This window comes from Glycine max, chromosome 10 (genome assembly GCF_000004515.6).
Source record: "Glycine max cultivar Williams 82 chromosome 10, Glycine_max_v4.0, whole genome shotgun sequence".
NCBI classification, from domain to species: domain Eukaryota; kingdom Viridiplantae; phylum Streptophyta; class Magnoliopsida; order Fabales; family Fabaceae; genus Glycine; species Glycine max.
The window spans coordinates 1,322,754-1,341,714 of NC_038246.2; the positions used below are offsets into that span (position 1 = coordinate 1,322,754).

Sequence of the window (18,961 nt, forward strand, 5' to 3'; positions counted from 1 at the left end):
AGATCTGAATAAGAATTTAATATATTTTTGGTTTATATAAGTTAATGTTTTTTTAATTTTTTTTCTTTGTAAAATATTTTTTTTTTATTTTTAATCTTTGTAAATTTATGTTTTTTCAATTTTAATTTTTATAAAATTATAATTTTTATCTATAATCTCTATAAGTTTACACTTATATAGATCACAATTTTTAAAAATACAAATTTATAGGATTAAAATGAATAAAGTATTTTACAAAGATTAAAATCAAAAAACATAAACTTATATAGATTAAAATTTTTAAAAAATCTTACAAAAACCAAAAATCAAATAATACTAACTTACATTAACTAAAAACATATTTAAGAGTTTGAATAAAGAGAAAAAAAAATGCCGTTGGGCGAGACACATAACATATTGAATAAGATTCTCTTGAAGACAAATGAAAAAAGTAAAAAGATAACAACAAAGTACCTTTTTTTGCTGGTGGGAGGAAAGTAGTATATATCTGAGATAATGAATGGTGATCAATCACGATTCTAGTTATAAAAAAAATGCTCCAACACGCTTTTTCCTCCCATAAGCAGTTAGGGGATCTTAGTATACAAAGGGAATATCTTGATTCTTGACCACTCCCATTAAAAATCATTGTGGGGGAAAACAAAAGAAGGCACGACTCGCCCTATAGTTATTTCGTTTGATTCGTTAGGAATGACATTGACCCTTGAAAGTAAAGGGATGCTTATATTTATATTTTTAATTAATTAAAAAAAAGCAAAGTAATATTTCCTGGAGAATATGAAATAAAATAAAGTGAATACTTTCTGGAGTTTCATGAAACAAAATAAAATAATATAAATTTTTTTTCTTCCCTTTTATGAGAATAACTCAAGGTAAAATGACTTTAACATAGTAACCAAAAAAGGTAAGATGACTTTCAGGAACTGATCGACTAAAATCGACATGGGTCCTTTTTTATTACCAGATTTGTCTGTTTCGAAATTACTAGTTTTAAGTGAGTAGGAAAAAACGAACAGTTGTGTAATAAATAAACCAAAGAAGAAAAACTCAAAGAAATAAGTTTAAATATTTTTTACGTATTTATTTTTCCGTATAGAATTTTCAATTATGGTTTGGATGCAAATTAAAAAAATATTTCTTCTTAAAGCATACTTTGAATTTTTTAAAATCGTAACGCTACACATCTATTTTTCATTTATATATATATAGAGTATATGACTTTTCAACAACAATAAAAAAGAGAGTAGACGATTAAAGTAGTAGAATTAAAATTAAGAGACACTTCTAATAGTACTATTAAATAGAATGTCAATAACATGTTGAAATACTGAATACACATTTACTAACAAAAATCTTCAATAAGTCTAAATCATAAATAGTTTTACTCTATTTAAGTGTCACAGAATCTCATTTAGGATGGTTACCAAAAAAAAATGTAGGACTACGTAAGGAATCAAATCCGCATATGTAATGAAGAAACTATAAAAAAAAAAGAGAGGAATTAATAAATACAACAAATGATATAAAAATGAAAAATAAATAAAATTGGTAGAAGTGAGTTTTAAGAAAAGTTAAATATAAAAATATAGTAATAAAAAATAATTTTTCATCAATAAGATATTGATGCAAATAAACTAATCTTGAACCATTTAGTATGATTTTAAGTTCATTAAGTATTTAAGTGAAAGTCAATAGATATTGTAATATAAAAATATTATTTTTTATGTCCAAAAATAATTATCATTGTTTTATATATATTAAGAAAAAAAACAATAAATAAATTAAAAAAAATAATTTTATAAAATTAGTCTTACATTATAATTAATTTATCTCAAAATTTTATAGTTTATTATTAACATATAAGAATAAGTGAAAAAGTAATTAATATTACATAAAAAATAAGAAAAATATAAGATAATTAGAATAAAATAGAGGAAGTAACTTTTCAATTTTGCACCTTTTTCTAAAATGATTTTCGAGCAACATCATATCTGCTATGCGCAAAAGCAGCAAGTTGGACAGTAGGAAGCAGCAGCTACAAGTCCAAAATCGAAGAGGTTGAGAGGCCTTAGTTAGGTTTTTTAAATTGCTTTTGGAAAGGGCGGCACCAACAACCTTCCTTCCCGCTCGGATATAAACCCAAACACTTGGCCTTCACTCATTTCCTTTCCCCAAATCACACAATGAAATACGTGCTCATCAGCGGCGGAGTGGTCAGTGGCCTCGGCAAAGGCGTCACCGCCAGCAGCATAGGCGTCGTGCTCAAAGCCTGTGGCCTTCGCGTCACTTCCATCAAAATCGGTTCTCTCTTTCTCTCAATTTCTCCTCTCTTTTTTTCTTCTTCTTCTTTCCGTACACCGACTTGTAGTAACTTTCATCTTTTAATCGCTTCCATGCAGATCCGTACTTGAACATCGACGCTGGCACCATGTCTCCCTTCGAGCACGGTGAGGTTTTTGTTCTCGACGACGGCGGAGAGGTTCTTTTCCTTCTTCTCCTATTTATCATACTCTGCATGCTTTAATTTTAACGTTACCTTGGTGGCGGTAAATTTGTTTTCTTTATATTTAATTATTTGACTCGGTGATAGGTTGATTTGGATTTGGGAAATTACGAGCGCTTCCTCGATGTCACGCTTACCAAAGATAACAACATCACTACTGGAAAAATTTACCAGGTGCATGCTTGCTTTTGCTTTGTGTTATACTACTAGTGAATAGTAAAATAGTGCGCTGAAAAGTGATTTTTCTCTCGTGGCTTAACCGTTGTGTTTGTTTTCATTTCGTATGACTAGTCTGTTCTTGAGAAGGAACGTAAAGGCGATTATCTCGGGAAAACTGTTCAGGTGATACGCCGCACGTATGCCATTTACCTCTTGTTGCTAGATATTTATTTTACTTGTGCGGAACTGTGGATGATAGAGACCGGTTTGATGAGTTATTGGTATTTTAAAATAGGTGGTTCCGCACATCACTGATGCTATTAAAGATTGGATTGAAACGGTTGCTGTGATTCCCGTGGACGGGAAGGAGGGTCCTGCTGATGTTTGTGTGATTGAGCTGGGAGGCACTGTGGGTAAGATTTTAACTCAGGGATGATGTCTCTGTTGAAGCTGCATTATCCACTTCGATCAATAATGCGAGAGCGTACTTGTCTTTCTACAGGTGATATTGAATCTATGCCATTTATTGAGGCTCTACGGCAATTGTCCTTTCAAGTAGGTATGCAACAGAATATTTTGCTTTTAAACTAACAGTGATCTGTATAGTTTTGTCAAAATTATTTATTACTATAGAATTTCTGTTAATTGCCCTCATGTTTGACGAGGAAACCATTTTAAATCTTTTCTAAATATTCCCGTCATCACCCTAATATTGAAGGCAAGTAATATAGATAACAATCCAAGTATACTCAAGTAGATGTCAGCTTGACCACCCTAAATAATCTCCATGCAAACTGATCAATCTGCTGGTAGTTCATTTATGTATCATTAGTACTGTATCATTTCAGCATAATTCATTAATGGAGATTGCTGTTGTGGTATTGCTTAATTCCTTGCTGTATGTTTCAATGAAGTTGTTCATTGATATTTCTTTTGTCTGTCAATTTTTGTGTGGATGTTTCTGTCTTGGCAATGGCAAGAATGCAATTTTTATGTTTTTATTCTCATGATTTCTTCTCAGGGCCTGATAACTTCTGTCTCATCCATGTTAGCCTGATACCAGTGTTGGGTGTAGTGGGCGAGCAAGTACTACCTAATTACTTGTGCATTACTGTTGTAGACTTAGTTTAAATTGATTTATTTTATTTTTCGCATTTTGAATGCAATATTCTGCGTCCAGAAAACAAAGCCTACACAACATAGTGTCAGGGAGCTGCGAGCATTGGGATTGACACCTCATCTTTTAACAAGTCGCTCTGCTGAGGTATATTGTTCTGCCATTTTGACACCTGAATGCATTTAAACATGTTAATTTGTGTTATAATGTTTGCTCCAGAGTCTTTTGGTAGTAAGACCTTGCTCGGTTAATCTTAGCATGCACACTGTACTATTCTTTTCTTTATTCAAGTCAAGGGAATTATTGATTTAAACTTGTTTCCCTCTGTTTTGACTTTTCACTGTTGTATCTTTGATGCTAGCTAGTTTGGTCATATTAGCAGCTGAAATACTCTGTTCTTGAATATGGCAGCCTCTTCTAGAAAGTACCAAGGAAAAACTCTCAAAATTTTGCCATGTTCCAGTAAGTTGGTGAACTGAGCTCAGTTGTTGTCTGACAAAGTTTTTGTTTTAATAGTTATTGATCTATATTTTCTGTATTTTTTCACAGGTTGAGAATATTCTGAACATCCATGATGTACCAAACATTTGGCACATTCCCCTGTTACTGAGAGTGGGTCTCTAGTAATGTTTTGGTTCCTTTGAAGCTTGGCTTCTTTTGTTTGTATTTTGTGTAAATGTTTTCTGTATGATTGGTTGCTTTTTTCAGAACCAAAATGCTCACCATTCAATTCTGCAGCAGCTTAACTTACTCAGGTGAGTTCTTGATAAAGGAAAATAGAAGAAAACTCTCAAGTTATTATGTAACTTGATCAATTGATTATGTTGCAGTCTTCAAACTCTGACGGGCAAATCCTAATTAAAAAGAAAAACACGTAGCTCTTTTTTCTAAAAATAATTTTTAATAAAATAATCGTTATCCTTAAAAGTCTAATTGCCGAAGGCATCTTGAACCAAATATATTTAAAGGACATAAATATAATTTAAAATAATGCTGCCTGCCACAGTACCATGTTACAGTGCCGCTTGGGTAAGCCCAAAAACTCTTGAGCTAAGTGCTGCCATAACCGACATGGATTGGATCTAGCTCTGGCCCAATGGTGTTGGGCAAAATCTTTGGGATAGAATCTGTAATGCTTAAGATATTGAGAGAGAAAACATGAGCAGAAGGGATCTGAAACATAGTAAAACTGTGTTGTCTTTTAGTTTAACAAGGGAAATAAATAAAACCCATTTACTGAAAAACTTATTTATATTCTTCTCCTCTGTAGCCTTCAAAGTCAAACCCCTTGATAAAGTAATGCTACTACAACAACATGAAGTGTCAGCACTCAACAGCTATTGCACTTTAGTTGCATGAACAGTGCACTGTAATCTTATGAATGCTTAAATGACCCCCCTTGCCATCCTCCATCATAACTGGAGTGAGCCAGAATATATTTCATCATTCTGAATATAGATTATCATACTTAGGCATGCTGAATATATTGTACTTGTTTCTTTTTTCTGAAAAATATAGTGATACTATGATAATAATCTACTTCAGTTGTAAATTCTTTTTCAGCCAAGCTACACCTCCTGATTTACAGCAGTGGACAGAGATGGCTGAGACCTATGATAATCTTACTGAATCTGTGAGTATATAAGTTTAGTTTGCAATGCTTTTTCCAAATTTATTATAATATAATTGTGCATTAGCATGAAAACACTTTGAAATTTACAGGTGAGGATTGCAATGGTGGGAAAGTATGTGGGTCTAACAGATTCATATTTATCTGTTGTAAAGGTGTGCTGAATCTTTTTTTTAATGTTTATTACAAGAATAGCAGGATGACATTATATTTTATGGAAAATTTGAGTAAATATTAGTATATTTTACTATGTATTAACTTGGTTTTGAAAATGAGGGATCTATCATCTATGGACAACTTGATAATGACACTTAAAATTCTGGTTTATATTTTTTGCTTTAAGTCTGGTTCTCTCTATAAATCTAATGCCATTTTCATGAGCAATCATCTGAATTCACATTTTTACCAAATCCTTAAAACTGCTATTTCTATTGATAGAATGCTTTATGTTTTATATAATGAAAAGTATAAACAACAATTTTGGAGCATCAACCCACTTTCACTGTAGCATGGTGGCTTTTTTATTTAACAAAAGGTTTTTTTTGTTTTTTTGCCAGTCATTTGTTGTAAGTCACTACAAGTGTTATATTATTGAAAGGCACTGCTTAATTTTATCATCTATTTATGTTTTATAATTCCTGATTGCTTACAGGCCCTTCTGCATGCTTGTGTTGCACGCTCTTTCAAGCCATCAATTGACTGGATTGCAGCTTCTGACCTTGAAGATGACAGTGAAAAATCAGTAATGATTTCTTTCCAATTGCATCTGAAAAAATTAGGTTACTTGTCACTTTGAAGGATGTCACTCATGTAAGGCTAATTTTATTTTGTGGTTTTACTCAGACACCAGAAGCACATGCTGCGGCCTGGAAGACTTTGAAGGTAAGACTCAGCTTTTTAGATAATGTGATGTGATCCTGCTAGATTTTAGTTCGGGAAAAAATGACATGTTTTCTGTGTTTATTATTATCTATGGAGGAACTGTTGGCCTATCTTTGAAATTGGATTCATACAGTACAAGGAAATATGTATTGCTTTTGAATCTGTAACCACAGCCATTTTTGTGAAATTGACACTTGCAGAGCGCAGATTGTGTCTTGGTTCCTGGGGGATTTGGAGATCGTGGTGTGAGAGGTATGATGCTAGCTGCCAAATATGCAAGAGAAAACAGTGTTCCTTACCTGGGGATTTGCCTGGGAATGCAAATTTCTGTAATTGAGTTTGCTAGATCGGTAAGTAAAATTTCTGTTCGTCATGCTTGGTTCTTATAACTACATGCTTTTATTATTTTTATTTAATATTCATTATTAGGTTTTGGGTTGGGAAAGAGCAAACAGTGTAGAGTTTGATGCCCAAACACCGAATCCTGTTGTGATTTTCATGCCAGAGGTATGTACATGTCTGACCTCCCCCCCCTTTTCCCTATTCTACTTTTTGTTTGTTTGTAATGTCTCTTTGTCATAAACAGGGTTCACGGACGCATATGGGAAGTACCATGAGGCTTGGATCTCGAAGAACACTCTTACAGACATCTGATTGTATCACTTCCAAGCTGTATGTGATGTAGTTATCTCACTGGGTAGTATTATAATGGTGAATGAAATAATAAAAAGCAGGTCATGTATCCCTCTAGTGAAATAGCCCATCTTCCCCTCCTCTCCTAATTATATTGCTTTTTTTATGGCAGTTTCAGACTATCCGCATATATTAAATCTCAGGCTCTTGGTGTCAGGGCCTGCTGTTAGTTCTTATTGATCCATGTTAATAATGAGGTCTGGTGGTTTATCAAGTACTGAAGTGCTTGATAATCAGGGGATGGTTTGATGTCAATGAAAATTAGGACTGGTTCAGAATTTTCTGTGCGATATCCTAATATCAAAGGGATTTGGGATTCAATTCTACTGTTATACCTTCAATCAGGGGAGTGGTAGCTCATTTGTATAGCCTTCTGCTCAAACCTACAATCTTCCATCTCCCGACAAGAAGAAAATAGGATTTAAAGCACATTCCTGATGGACTATAACTTGTTTTGAATATCTTGCAGGAATATGGATCTGAAATAATGAACTGTGTTGTGGAAAATTTTAATACACTTCTAATATGTACCCTCACTTTCTGCATGTTCCTAATTGCTAGGTACGGCAATTCAGAGTATGTGGATGAACGACATCGGCATAGATACGAGGTTTGGCTGTGAACCTTCTTTTTGGTGACTGCATGATCTGTTTTGGGAGATTGGTGTAGTACATGTTCTGTAATTTGACATTGACATTACACAGGTAAACCCAGATGTTATTGAAACTTTAGAAGAAGCTGGACTTAAATTCGTTGGGAAGGATGAAAGTGGAAAACGAATGGAGGTAAGTTTTAGCTTGGGTAATGTTGCGATGCAAAGCAATATTAACTTAGAAATTAGAACCAAGGTTGAGAATCTCTGTTTCAATTGGATGTGGTTGCATTTGTTTTCCTGTTTTGGTGTTTCTAGTTTCTATATATTATTGTTACACGGAGTTCACTTCTTTTATCACTTGTTTTCTGCATGGACAGTGCATCTATTTTCTGAATGTTTAGAAATTCTCCTTCTTGTGCAGATCTTAGAGCTTCCAAGTCATCCATTCTACGTAGGTGCACAATTCCATCCAGAATTCAAATCACGGCCAGCGAGACCATCTGCTTTGTTTTTAGGTACTTGTGACTCCCTAATTTGCATTTTATATGCTATGAATCATCTGAAAGAATGAACCAAAAATCATTTACACCATCTGTGTTGAGTTAGTTTGTGTGATATGGGGACGGTCTGTTTGGACCTTTACAGGGCGCATGTTAATTGTGGTTACTCATCTTCCTAAAGGCCTTCTTAAGCATAATTACAGTTTGCAATTTCCATGTGTATTGATACTTGAAATTTCATAGTAAAAGATTTCTCATTTCAAATAGCTCTTAATTATCATCTTCAATTCCTGTTTTCGTTATGTCTATTAAAACGTTTTATGATGCTACATGTAGGTCTCATATTGGCCGCAACAGGGAAGTTGGAAGCGTATATTAGTAGTAGGCAGAATGGAAGTTGATCTACGATTTGTTACTAGAAACTCACCCCTACAATATTTTCCCATGGTAAACTGGTACTCCAACGGGAAAATAATTGGGGAGAGGGAAGGGTGTGGGAACTGAAGGAGATAAGGGGAATCCTGAAATATTGTACGTGTGCAGCTGCCCATGCTTCTCTATCTTGGTTGCCGAGTAATATCATTTGCACCTCCACATTCCTTGTTTTATCATTAGAAAACTTCACATTAAAATTCTTTTATATTAATTCAATGGTAAGAAGATGCTTAAAGGAGGTTGCAAATACTAGTATATCTTCACCCGTGACCGATAATGAAATCAAGCATGGCAGCTAGAATAGTAAAATTGTAGCTCAAAAGCGTTTATCTTTCCGTTGCTTATATCTGCACGTCTTGGCCGCAGGTATGGCCAAACATTTCCCGGTGGGTGTAGCTTGCCGTGGGTGTAATACCTTGTATTTTAATATTAAGATTTCATTTTCGTTATCTTTTCTTGATGCTTTTCATTTTATGTTTGCATGTTACGTTTTATACTTTCTTATTCAACAATTGTAAGTAGAACCAATAGGTGATATACATGTGTCCAAGTTTATTTTTGGAAGGTTTGTTAATGATAAGTTTTGGAAGGGATGAAATCGTTTAAGGATAAAATTATAATTATGGATTATGCCATATGATGGCTAATTCGCACATGATATTTAAGTTATGTCGCAAATTTTGGTCTATACTTCCAATCGATCAGTATAGTTCTTACCGAGGATCTATGTTGTATGCATTATTTCATTTTATATACTTTTATCTATAAGAAACTTGCAGAAAAAAATAGAAAAGAAATGATGGCAAAATTTAATGATTAGCTCTAAGGATCAGGTAGTTTTTATTTTAAAAAAATTGATGCCAAGCTAAAACTCCAGTTAATTTGATATCATTATTCTTATCACAGTATCTCTATTTTTGCAATGGATTGTAGTGTTGGTACTCGGATGAAGAAATTTATCAACTTTCTATCATTCAATTTTTTACGTTGCACAGGATTTTGCTATTTTCTTCTAGGTGGGAGATAATGGTCGTGGTTAGATAAATAATTTAACAAATTTATTGTCCCAAGAGAATTTGAATTACAAATTTGGGTATGAAATATAAATTATTTTTAAAAATATATAAAATCCTTTTCTTATAATTTAAAATAAGTTCATAAAAATACTTTCTAATGTAGTAGACATAGGCATATTCAATCACATTCTTTTAAATTCAACAGTGAATAACAGCCCGGTAGACTGTAGTATTTTTTATTGAAATTATAACTATGAAAAAATGTAAATACTAGAACTCAAAGGTAGCTCCTGGTATTTACAGCATCCCGCCGTACATATAGATCTCTCTCGCTCTCTCTCTCATTTCGTGAACTAAAATGTTCTACATTGACAATGGCATCAAAACTCAATAGAAAAAGAAGAAAAAAGCGAACGAAGTATGCTCAACAACTTGTGTCTGATCTGGGTGTTTCATTGTATTGTAGAAGAGAAATCTGGCGCTGCAGCCTCATTTGCTGATAGAATTTAGCAATGAACTCCTCAGCTTGCTTATCTATTCCCTGAGCATCTAGTTGTTGTTCTTCCTCTTCTTCACAACAACCCATTTCTTGGCAACCTTCATAATCAAGATAAAATTCCTGGTCTCTGCTGTCTCCTGATGCATCCATGAGGGCACTCTTTCTTCCACCAGTATCATACTCAACATTGCCATCATCATCATCATTAAAATCAACATGTGGGTTTATGCAAGGAATGTGAGGCAAGTGGAAGCGCATGGTGGTTGGACGGTACATCTTGACATGGAAGATGGGGGTCTTGTCGAACGAGAGCTCGCGTTCAAAGTAGTGAATGTGGCTTGGAGGAGCAGTGTGGCCGAGTCGCTTCAAGTACTTTGGTACAAGACGCAGCTCCATCGCCACCCTGCGCCTCAACACGCCACCTTTGCTTGCCCACAGCAATGATGCCCGAAGGAGGCTCCATGCTCTATGACCAACGCCACTGTTCTTCAAACCCATGATGATGTTACTATATATCTGTCACTAAATGTAAATGTGACAAGTGTGCTTCAATTAATTTGTAATGTATATAGTAGAGTGGCTATTGCAAGTAATATAGAAACGCTTTATGAATGTGCTTAAGCTGATGATGGAAGATGTTGGGTGCTCTCTTTCTATATATATATATGTATGTATAGAAGAGACTAAGAGAGAGAGAGGGATGTTTAAGAATTTTGGACGCGTAGCGTGTTAGAGAAAGAGACAAATGATTACTATTAGTTTTTGTTTTCACATCAAATGTGTACAGGGGCGGTGCCAAGGGGTCGTTAAGGACACGGTGTACGCGGTTGGAATCAAGCTGGGACAGACTGCACATTATATAATTTGCTTACTTGATTACCTTCTGCCCTTTACTCCTATACGTTATCATTCATTTACCAACCCTACGTCCCTACCCCACCAAAGTGACTATTGAATATTGATTATTGGAGCAATTAAAAGAGTTTATCTGTAAAAAACGATTATTTAAAAACCTATTTTCATGATATGTTAACACATTATTGTTAGAATGATACTGTAAAACACTTCAGTACTCGTAATTGTATACATGTTAATGAACATAGTTGATTCTGATTTCTGCATATATTATTACTTTTTTCATATACAAGTAATTGCTATGGAGAGTTAAGATTTAAATTTTCTCATAGTATTAGGTTTAATAAATTGTTACTGTTTAGATTAAATATTAATAGTACTATGAATTTCATTGGTTCTTCGTTTCACATGTTGCAGCAAGGGTTTCCTAACCTAAAGAGTTTTGTGTTTTTTTGGGGTGCTGGGGGTGGGGGTAAAATGATTCGCTATGGTTGTTGGGAGCTTTGCAACTTTACGTAACAAATAAAAATGGTTGGTAAAGATCTTTCTTACCCCAATTTTTTAAAATTTAAAAAGAAACATTTCTTGAAAGCCACTAATATTAACCCATTAGTAAGGGTCATTTTGGTCATATGAAATGACATGATACGCAAAAACTAGAGAGAAGGGACCCACAGCCACATGAAATGGAGGCTGCTTCTAGTTGGATTTTGTTGGAGTATACTTGAACGCCGCTTGTGAATGCTTTCAAATTGAACTATTGAAGTAACAGAACATTATAAATCTTAAATACTATATTTTAGACGCACAGTTTACACACTTTTTGCAAGTGAACGTTTGCTTAATATGGTATTTTTGTCTTAATAAATTAAAGCTAGCGGATCCAAAGCTTCAACAATTATTTGTTCGTTTTAGTACTTTAGGAACTTTCTGTTGCACTGCGCTCGCGCAATTTATTGTTTACCTACTGTATTTTGTTTTCTTTCCAACACTTCGATTTGCCCCTTTTAAAGTTGTATATTAGTATTAATGAAAAGTGTGACTTGATCGAGGTCCCTTTTCTTGTTTGTCTAAAATCACTCTCTACCTAGCAAAAAAAGAAAATAGTCATCCTCTATTTTTTAAATTCATGACAAGAACCTTTTTCTTGTGCAACTAAAAAAATTCTAGATGATTTCGGATTCCTCAAGAAGAAAGAGATAACTAATTGGCAATCATGCATATATAGCAGACATTGAAATAGAGAAGTCAACGAACACAAACAACTCATGAGCTTACAAAAATTATCATATACAAGGGTGCTTGAATGGGTATAGTTGGGTACTTTAAGCCATATAACCTTACTTGCAAACCGCTTCGTCACCACTATTAGTCTGATTCCAATAAATAAATTTCGGTAGGTTCAGGCAATAGCATTGATCAATAAAGTGTTATAAGAGCCCAAATGTTTCACATAACCAAAATTATAATTTGTGGATGAAAAATGTTTATGCCACATATTTATCTGGAGTGGGTAGGGTATACATCTCTTCCGGAAGTGTAATACTATTAGACTAACGAACGATATTCACACAAAAAACTCTTAATACGTCACAAAAACATACAATCACCATTTATTAATTAGTCTTTTTTCTCTCTTACTGCTTTTTTTTTTTTTTTGAAAATCAACTGCTGCCATTTCATTTCTGTATGATCATATATATCTGTATTTGATTTTTTTTATTCATGTATTTGAATGTGTGCGTGTGTGTGAGAGTGGTTTTTCCCATATATATCATTAATATTTGGAGGGTCATATATTTTTTTTTGTAGGCATGACAGTTGCAGCTAAGACTGAGGAAAGGAACACTCAAATTTGTTGTACTACGTATTTATAAGTTAAATAATAAAATTCTATTGAATATAGGGAAAACGGGAATATTTTTTTTAAATGGAAAACCATTCTGAACCCTTAATTTACTAGCTTTCCAGCAAGACATGCAGACAACTAATAAGAGCCCCACAAAAAAAGTAGGGCAGGAAATATTATTTGTTGTTTTGTTTTAATCATTGAAAGACCAGGCTCGTTCCATTTACAACTGTGTAAAACTTCAATATCATAGTCATAATACGTATAATATCCAATGGTTTTGAAGCTAGCAGAGTGCCATACTTTCAAACTTTCCAGCTAGCCGTTGTTCCCTTGGGATGGAAACATTGGAATTGCGAACGGGGTGAGGTGGTCGAATGAAACAAAACGCCATAGAAACACCATAGAATGAATTAACCACTAGCTGGCATGCATGATGCGGCTACATTTTTCTTGTCAGTCCAAGGTCATAAATCAATTATTTTCAAAGCTGTTTTAGGATAAAATCCCTTTTGCGGCCGAAAATAATAATTTCTGGTAGAATTGGTTCTTGTTCTATAACTTTTTTATTTTTATTTTCAAAATTATTTTTAATTTTGAGAAAAGGAGTTTTCATTGAAATAAATTAATTCTAAATACGAGATTAATCAAATATTTATATTTTCACTGCACACATTTAAAATATTGGGTTAATTATGTTTTTATAGTTCTTCATGTTTTGGCAATTTTTGTTTAATTTTTAGTGTTGAAAAAAAAGTTAAACAATTTTTAGTCCCCAATAAATCATTCAGTTTGGTTTTTAGTCCATGGTGTGTTAATTTCATTATTATTTTATATATAATGTTTTGTGGAGGCTCGTTTTCAAAAAAAATCACCAACGCGTACGTCTCAGCTGGATCTGCTGCTCTCCTTTTTATAATCACGCACACATGAACCCATTCAACAACCAAATAGATCATCCATTTCAAATAACAAAAAAAAAAACAACATTAAAAAGAAATAGCAAAACATTGGAACCATATTGTAACCTAGGTGAGGTTGTTCTTGATTTTGGGGTGTTCAAATCGCGCTCCTCCCAAATAGAAATGACATCAGGATCCCAGGCACCACCACCATCGAAAACATTGTCTGAGTCGAAATTCGACGACTGAATTGATACCTATAGAATTTTTGTGATGTTAGGGAGAAGAACGAAGTTATATGTGAATAGTACATAGTAACACCATATAAAGTAGGATCCCAGGCACTCAAATTTTTGCTTTAATAAAGTAGATTTTTTATTTTAATCTCAATAAATCCTAATTTGAATTGTGAATTTTCGTCACACCATATAAAATATAAATAAAGATGATTTAACTAATTAATATTCTTCTCAACTTTAAAATTATAATACTTTGACATTTTTAGTTAGAGAAGACCAGTTCAACAAAAATTAACTGTAACAGTTATGTTGTACCGAAACACAAACCAGCCCTCCTTCTCTCTTCCTCCGAATCCTTTGCCTCAAAAGCCGCCATACATGAACCTTCCCTTCTTTTGTATTGTATATACTACCATTCCAATATTAGCATTCTCCAAAACAATAATGTCCCCACATAAATCAACGTTCCACCATGCCACTTTCAAACCCTTTTCTTTATTATAGCTACACAACTATAGAACAACAATATTGCTGCGCTGGCTCCTTCCCTCCCTTAATTTCACCTTCAATTTCTTATTAGTATATATTTTAAACTTTGCTAGATTGTTTCCTAAACACACAACACTCTCTTATTTTCCCCTCTGCTTGTAGAAAGCAGAAGGGCGAAATATTTCGTTAATTTAGTTAATTATTTCCCTTTCGTTCTCCATAGTCCATAATCTCTCTCTCCACATAACACGATGGCTGAAAATTCTATGATCATTAGCATTGACCAAAAAGCAATGGTTACCCCTCATGAAGAACCTAATTATAACATCACTCGTTCTTCCCTCAAGAATTCCATGAGGCCGAAGAACTTCTTCAAGGTGGCGCTGTTCATGATGCGAGGGCGTTCTCGTAAATCCAAAATGCTCGCTGTGGATGACGAGTCCAAGAGCATATGGAGGAAGCTCGTGGGGTCCATGAGGCCATTGCACCTACAAAGCAACCATGACGATGATAATAATAATAACGTTAATCCTCATCAATCTAAAATGATGAAGACTACCTCGGCGCCGTCTGAAAACGGCGACGATAGTTTTGACTCTGCAACGGAGTTTGGAAACTCGTCGTCTCCGGCTAGTAGCCGTTATGCCTCGGCCGTTGGGTTAAACGAAATGGTGCAGGAGGAGGAGGAGAATGAGAAGATTAATAATAATGATGGGGAGGGGGATGAGATGATTGATGCCAAGGCTGAAGAGTTCATTGCTCAATTTTACCATCAAATGAGGTTGCAGCGTTTGGATGTCATGGATCATCATTACCAAGAGATAAGCATGAGGTCCTTAGGCTTATGATTAGCTTCATCGTGCTTCCTTCACCTCTAATTATGCAATCCTATGACCTATGCATGCATGCATGGATGGCTTTAACGGAAAATTTCTTTTTCTTTTTGTTTCCTTTTTTGGTAGAAATATACGGGACTATAAAAATTACCCTTCTCAATGCATAGAAGAGGTATGTATGCATTTATGATTATAAAAAAAATAATGCATACATAAAGGTTGAACAACGAAGGAAATGAGTTTTCAGCTAACTAAGTACTTGTTTGGTTTACCGATTGAAATTTTGCATCCTACCTAATCCAATGGGTAAAAGCAAAATAAAATAAAAGAGTTCTTAATCTTTTTCAGAAACATGTTTGCCTAAAAAATATTTTTTCACCTGATTTTCAAACATTGCTTGTCCTTATTGTGATGTTAGGGAGAAGAACGAAGTTATATGTGACAATTAACTATTTGTTTCTTCTAGCTTTTCATTGAATTCATTTTGGAGAAATCATCTTAAGAGTTTATTTTTCCTTGTTACTTCTTTAAATATTCTTGTTTTTGTTGAATAATTTTGTGTGGATTCAATTTGATGATATTTAGTTCTTCGACGAATTTATTTATTTTAATCATCGATTGTTCATATGGATGAGCGAGGTTGCACATGTGAGCATGATTAGTCTACTCATCTTTTTCTCGGAAAGTATTTCTTAATTTTTTTTTTGGCTGACATTAATTTGGAGTCGTAATATGTAGCTTTAATAAAATCACAGCAGTAAATTTGCTTAATTACTTGCTCCGTATGTACTAAGCATTATTAAATGGATTGAATATTCTAACAATATTAAAATTTGAGACAGCTAAGAGATTATTTTGTCTCGTGTGATTTACATTCCAAAACTTTCTTAAAGACGAGAATTGTTTTGAAATTTCCAAATACAAAGAAATTTATTTGCGTAGAGCTCAATTTATTAATTGAGTCAAACCCTGTAGTAAAATTGCTACTGAGAAGCTCAGGCCAAAATAAATGTACGCTAGTCAACTAACAAACATCGTGGCATAATTCATTAAACATCACATACGCGCGCAATCACATACACCACTCCTAGTCTAATCAATAAATAATCACATTTAGCTTTAAATGTTGAAATATTATTAGTAATGAAATTAGGTGTTCAGAATTTGCCGGCTAAACCAATGTATTTTCTCACCCTGTGTAAGAAAAATACTTTTTTATTGAAAAAAATAAAATCCATTTTAATGATCTCTAATTTTATATTTTGAAAATTAATCTCATGACTTTTAAGTATAGGAATATTATAGTTTCAGTATAAAAAAAAGTTTTCAATCAAATTCGAAATTTCTGGCACAAAAACTAAATGCAAGTATAATTTCATGGATGCCCCTTGATACACGCAAAACGCACAATCAAGCCCAATGCATATATAACCACAGAAAAAAGCCCCAAATTAAAAAAAAAAACTCGAAGAAGGAAAAAAAGAAGATTTATAATGACGTGTTAACAATTTGGGCCAGAGGCACAGGCCCACACTAGTATCCATGGACGATCCGAGAACACGTATGTTTGATCCATCGGATCCCATCCCGGAGCGTAGCCTTAACCTTTCCCTCAACCGCGTAAACCTTATACTTGGCAATCCTCTTTCTCCGCCTTGACTCTGGGCCACCAAAACTCCAAGGCTTCGCCGCCGTAGCTGCTCCGCTGTGACTCGCCCGAGTCACCTCGCTCGGAATCGCCGCCATGTAGCTCTGACTACAGCCGTAGCTTTTCCCGCTCACTATCTCAACCCGACGCTGACCCGACCCGTAATCCATGAATGGTAGCCTTTTCAAGAAGTGAAGGCTTTAAGTTAGGGTTTCGAGAAAGAGTTGAAGTCTGAAAATGTATATATATGCAGTGAATCACGGAAACGTGTCTTCGGTGAGGAATGTGCAATGTATTGGTCTCTAACCTGGGAATCTGGGATGGGGCATCTCCTCATTAATTAATTAAATAAATAAAATATGGAACTTTTTTTTAAAAAAAATATCATTATTATTGTTGAAACTTGAAAAAGAATTCAGACTTTCAGAGAGACGATTCAATTTTCTATTACTTGTGGAAAGGGGTCTTTGTGATGATTACTTTTTAGGACATAACTTAGGTCCAGTTTATTAATAAGGTGTTTAAGTGTTTTTAGCTAGGGTTGTTTTTCATTAGAGTTTTATTTAAGTAATTAGTGTAATAAAGATTAACGTTAAATATTTTTAAAGGATATGTAAAATTCTAATTTTAGTTAGAGAAATGCACTAATTAACAGCGCTTATAATTTGTATTTAAGTTTTGTTTTATTTTATTTTTTGCTCATTACGTCGAGGTTACCTTTTGGCCATAGAGAACTGCATGCTTTTTAGGGGAGAAAAAAAAAGGACAAAGAAAGTGGAACAGCTCTTATGGTGTTATTGGAGGTAGGGCAAGTTTTGCGTAGACAGCCAAGAGGGACTGGAAAGTGGAAAGTGGAAAGTGGAAAGCATGATGATGAGATGCAATGATAAGTTCAAATGGGGGGTTTCGGATTTGGAGGAGAAAAGGAAGGGATAATTAAAATCCACAAATCGGCTAATATTCTATGACCAATGAATGAATACTGTTTTCTTTATATGATAAAACTTTGATCTAGCTGAGTCGTTCATTGGATTTGCTTCTAGTGAGAGATGAAAAATGGAGCAGACCCAAGATTAAAGTGAGATATTTACAAAGATATTCATACTTTAAAGTAGGAAAAAAAAACCAATAAAACAATAATATATGAAAACATGTGTCTACTTACAGTGATTATATATGTAAAACATATATTTATAAAATTCTTATACCAATTAGGGCATCTGAATATAATCATGAGATAAATTCTTTGTGATAAACGCTAAATATTCTAAAATAAGGCGAAAGAGAAAGAGAAAAAAGTGAAATATTTTTTTAAAAATTATTTAGTAAGAAACAAAACAAAACGAAAAAAAATAGATTTGTAGGTAAAATGACATAAATATCTCTAATTAAGAGATATGATACATAAATAAGGGTAATTTTGTCTTGATATATTTGCCTACTTTTCATTCCTCCTTTTTTTTTTTTTTAAAAAAAAAGGTTTCATTCTTCCTTTTCTTTCTAAATTGGAGGGAAGGAACTTTTGTATGGAACTAAGTTATTCCTTTTACTTCTTCCTTTTTTAAGTTTTTACTTTTTAAACAATGAAAAGATTAAAAGTTGACATGTTTTCAATCTTTTATTTTATTTTCCATTTAATCAAACATACTTGAATTTGAAATCTTATTTAAGCTAAAACAATCTTATGTGAACTAATTTGACAATAAATTAAATTTTTTAAGGATCACTTTGATATTAAATTGTAAAGTTCATAATTAATTGTCATTAAAATATCTGCAAGATCAATTTATCACACTTTTTACAAATATAAGGATTAAATTTGATTTTTTTTTCATTTTTTAGGAATTAATTATCATTGTCTCACACTTTTAAGGATCAAAATAAATATATTTATTATTTTTTGGTAGATAGTGTATGAGATTGTTGGGCCACAGTGTATGGCATAAACTGGGTCACTTTTTATTTACACCCCATTTTTTAAAAACACCCCCATATCGCTTTTCTACCTCTCAATTATCCATTATATCCTTTTTCCTTAAAGATGTACACCCTTTTTATTTTTTGGAAGTGCATTTCTAGAATTAAATATACCTATTTCATAATTATAATTTATA

At 33.5% G+C, this 18,961-nt stretch overlaps 3 protein-coding genes across 4 annotated transcripts; 2 read left to right on the top strand and 1 right to left on the bottom strand.

Annotated features, from left to right (window-relative positions):
* Positions 1-1,962: 1,962 nt before the first annotated feature.
* On the top strand, positions 1,963-9,088 carry LOC100500185 (CTP synthase). Of its 2 annotated transcripts, NM_001251213.2 has the most exons (22): positions 1,970-2,301; positions 2,400-2,479; positions 2,591-2,677; positions 2,795-2,845; positions 2,958-3,075; positions 3,165-3,221; positions 3,684-3,748; positions 3,843-3,926; positions 4,191-4,241; positions 4,329-4,391; positions 4,488-4,534; positions 5,343-5,412; positions 5,502-5,564; positions 6,062-6,151; positions 6,253-6,291; positions 6,492-6,641; positions 6,721-6,798; positions 6,878-6,963; positions 7,546-7,594; positions 7,689-7,769; positions 8,001-8,094; positions 8,416-9,088. In NM_001251213.2, exons 1-22 carry the CDS (start codon positions 2,184-2,186, stop codon positions 8,478-8,480), a joined length of 1,686 nt encoding a protein of 561 aa, NP_001238142.2. In that variant the 5' UTR covers positions 1,970-2,183; the 3' UTR covers positions 8,481-9,088. The 2 variants fall into 2 exon arrangements, with proteins under 2 accessions (XP_040861485.1, NP_001238142.2); XM_041005551.1 differs by lacking the exons at positions 7,546-7,594; positions 7,689-7,769; positions 8,001-8,094; positions 8,416-9,088 and adding an exon at positions 7,097-7,464 and having other exon boundaries at positions 1,963-2,301.
* Positions 9,089-9,735: 647 nt separating this feature from the next.
* On the bottom strand, positions 9,736-10,672 carry LOC100798105 (uncharacterized). The gene has a single exon (XM_003535936.5). It carries the CDS (start codon positions 10,525-10,527, stop codon positions 9,955-9,957), a length of 573 nt encoding a protein of 190 aa, XP_003535984.1. The 5' UTR covers positions 10,528-10,672; the 3' UTR covers positions 9,736-9,954.
* Positions 10,673-14,417: 3,745 nt separating this feature from the next.
* LOC100787002 (uncharacterized) lies at positions 14,418-15,617 on the top strand. The gene has a single exon (XM_003536826.4). The coding sequence runs from the start codon at positions 14,615-14,617 to the stop codon at positions 15,209-15,211; it is 597 nt and encodes a 198-aa protein (XP_003536874.1). The 5' UTR covers positions 14,418-14,614; the 3' UTR covers positions 15,212-15,617.
* Positions 15,618-18,961: the final 3,344 nt, after the last annotated feature.

What these genes read in the sequence shown, in the direction of transcription:
- LOC100500185 (NM_001251213.2), top strand. Translation starts at nt 2,184, where the DNA reads ATGAAATACGTGCTCATCAGCGGCGGAGTGGTCAGTGGCCTCGGCAAA. An exon ending in TAATTGAGTTTGCTAGATCG is followed by an intron (nt 6,642 to 6,720) that starts GTAAGTAAAATT and finishes ATTCATTATTAG; the next exon opens with GTTTTGGGTTGGGAAAGAGC. An exon ending in GATTGTATCACTTCCAAGCT is followed by an intron (nt 6,964 to 7,545) that starts GTATGTGATGTA and finishes CCTAATTGCTAG; the next exon opens with GTACGGCAATTCAGAGTATG.
- LOC100798105 (XM_003535936.5), bottom strand. Translation starts at nt 10,527, where the DNA reads ATGGGTTTGAAGAACAGTGGCGTTGGTCATAGAGCATGGAGCCTCCTT.
- LOC100787002 (XM_003536826.4), top strand. Translation starts at nt 14,615, where the DNA reads ATGGCTGAAAATTCTATGATCATTAGCATTGACCAAAAAGCAATGGTT.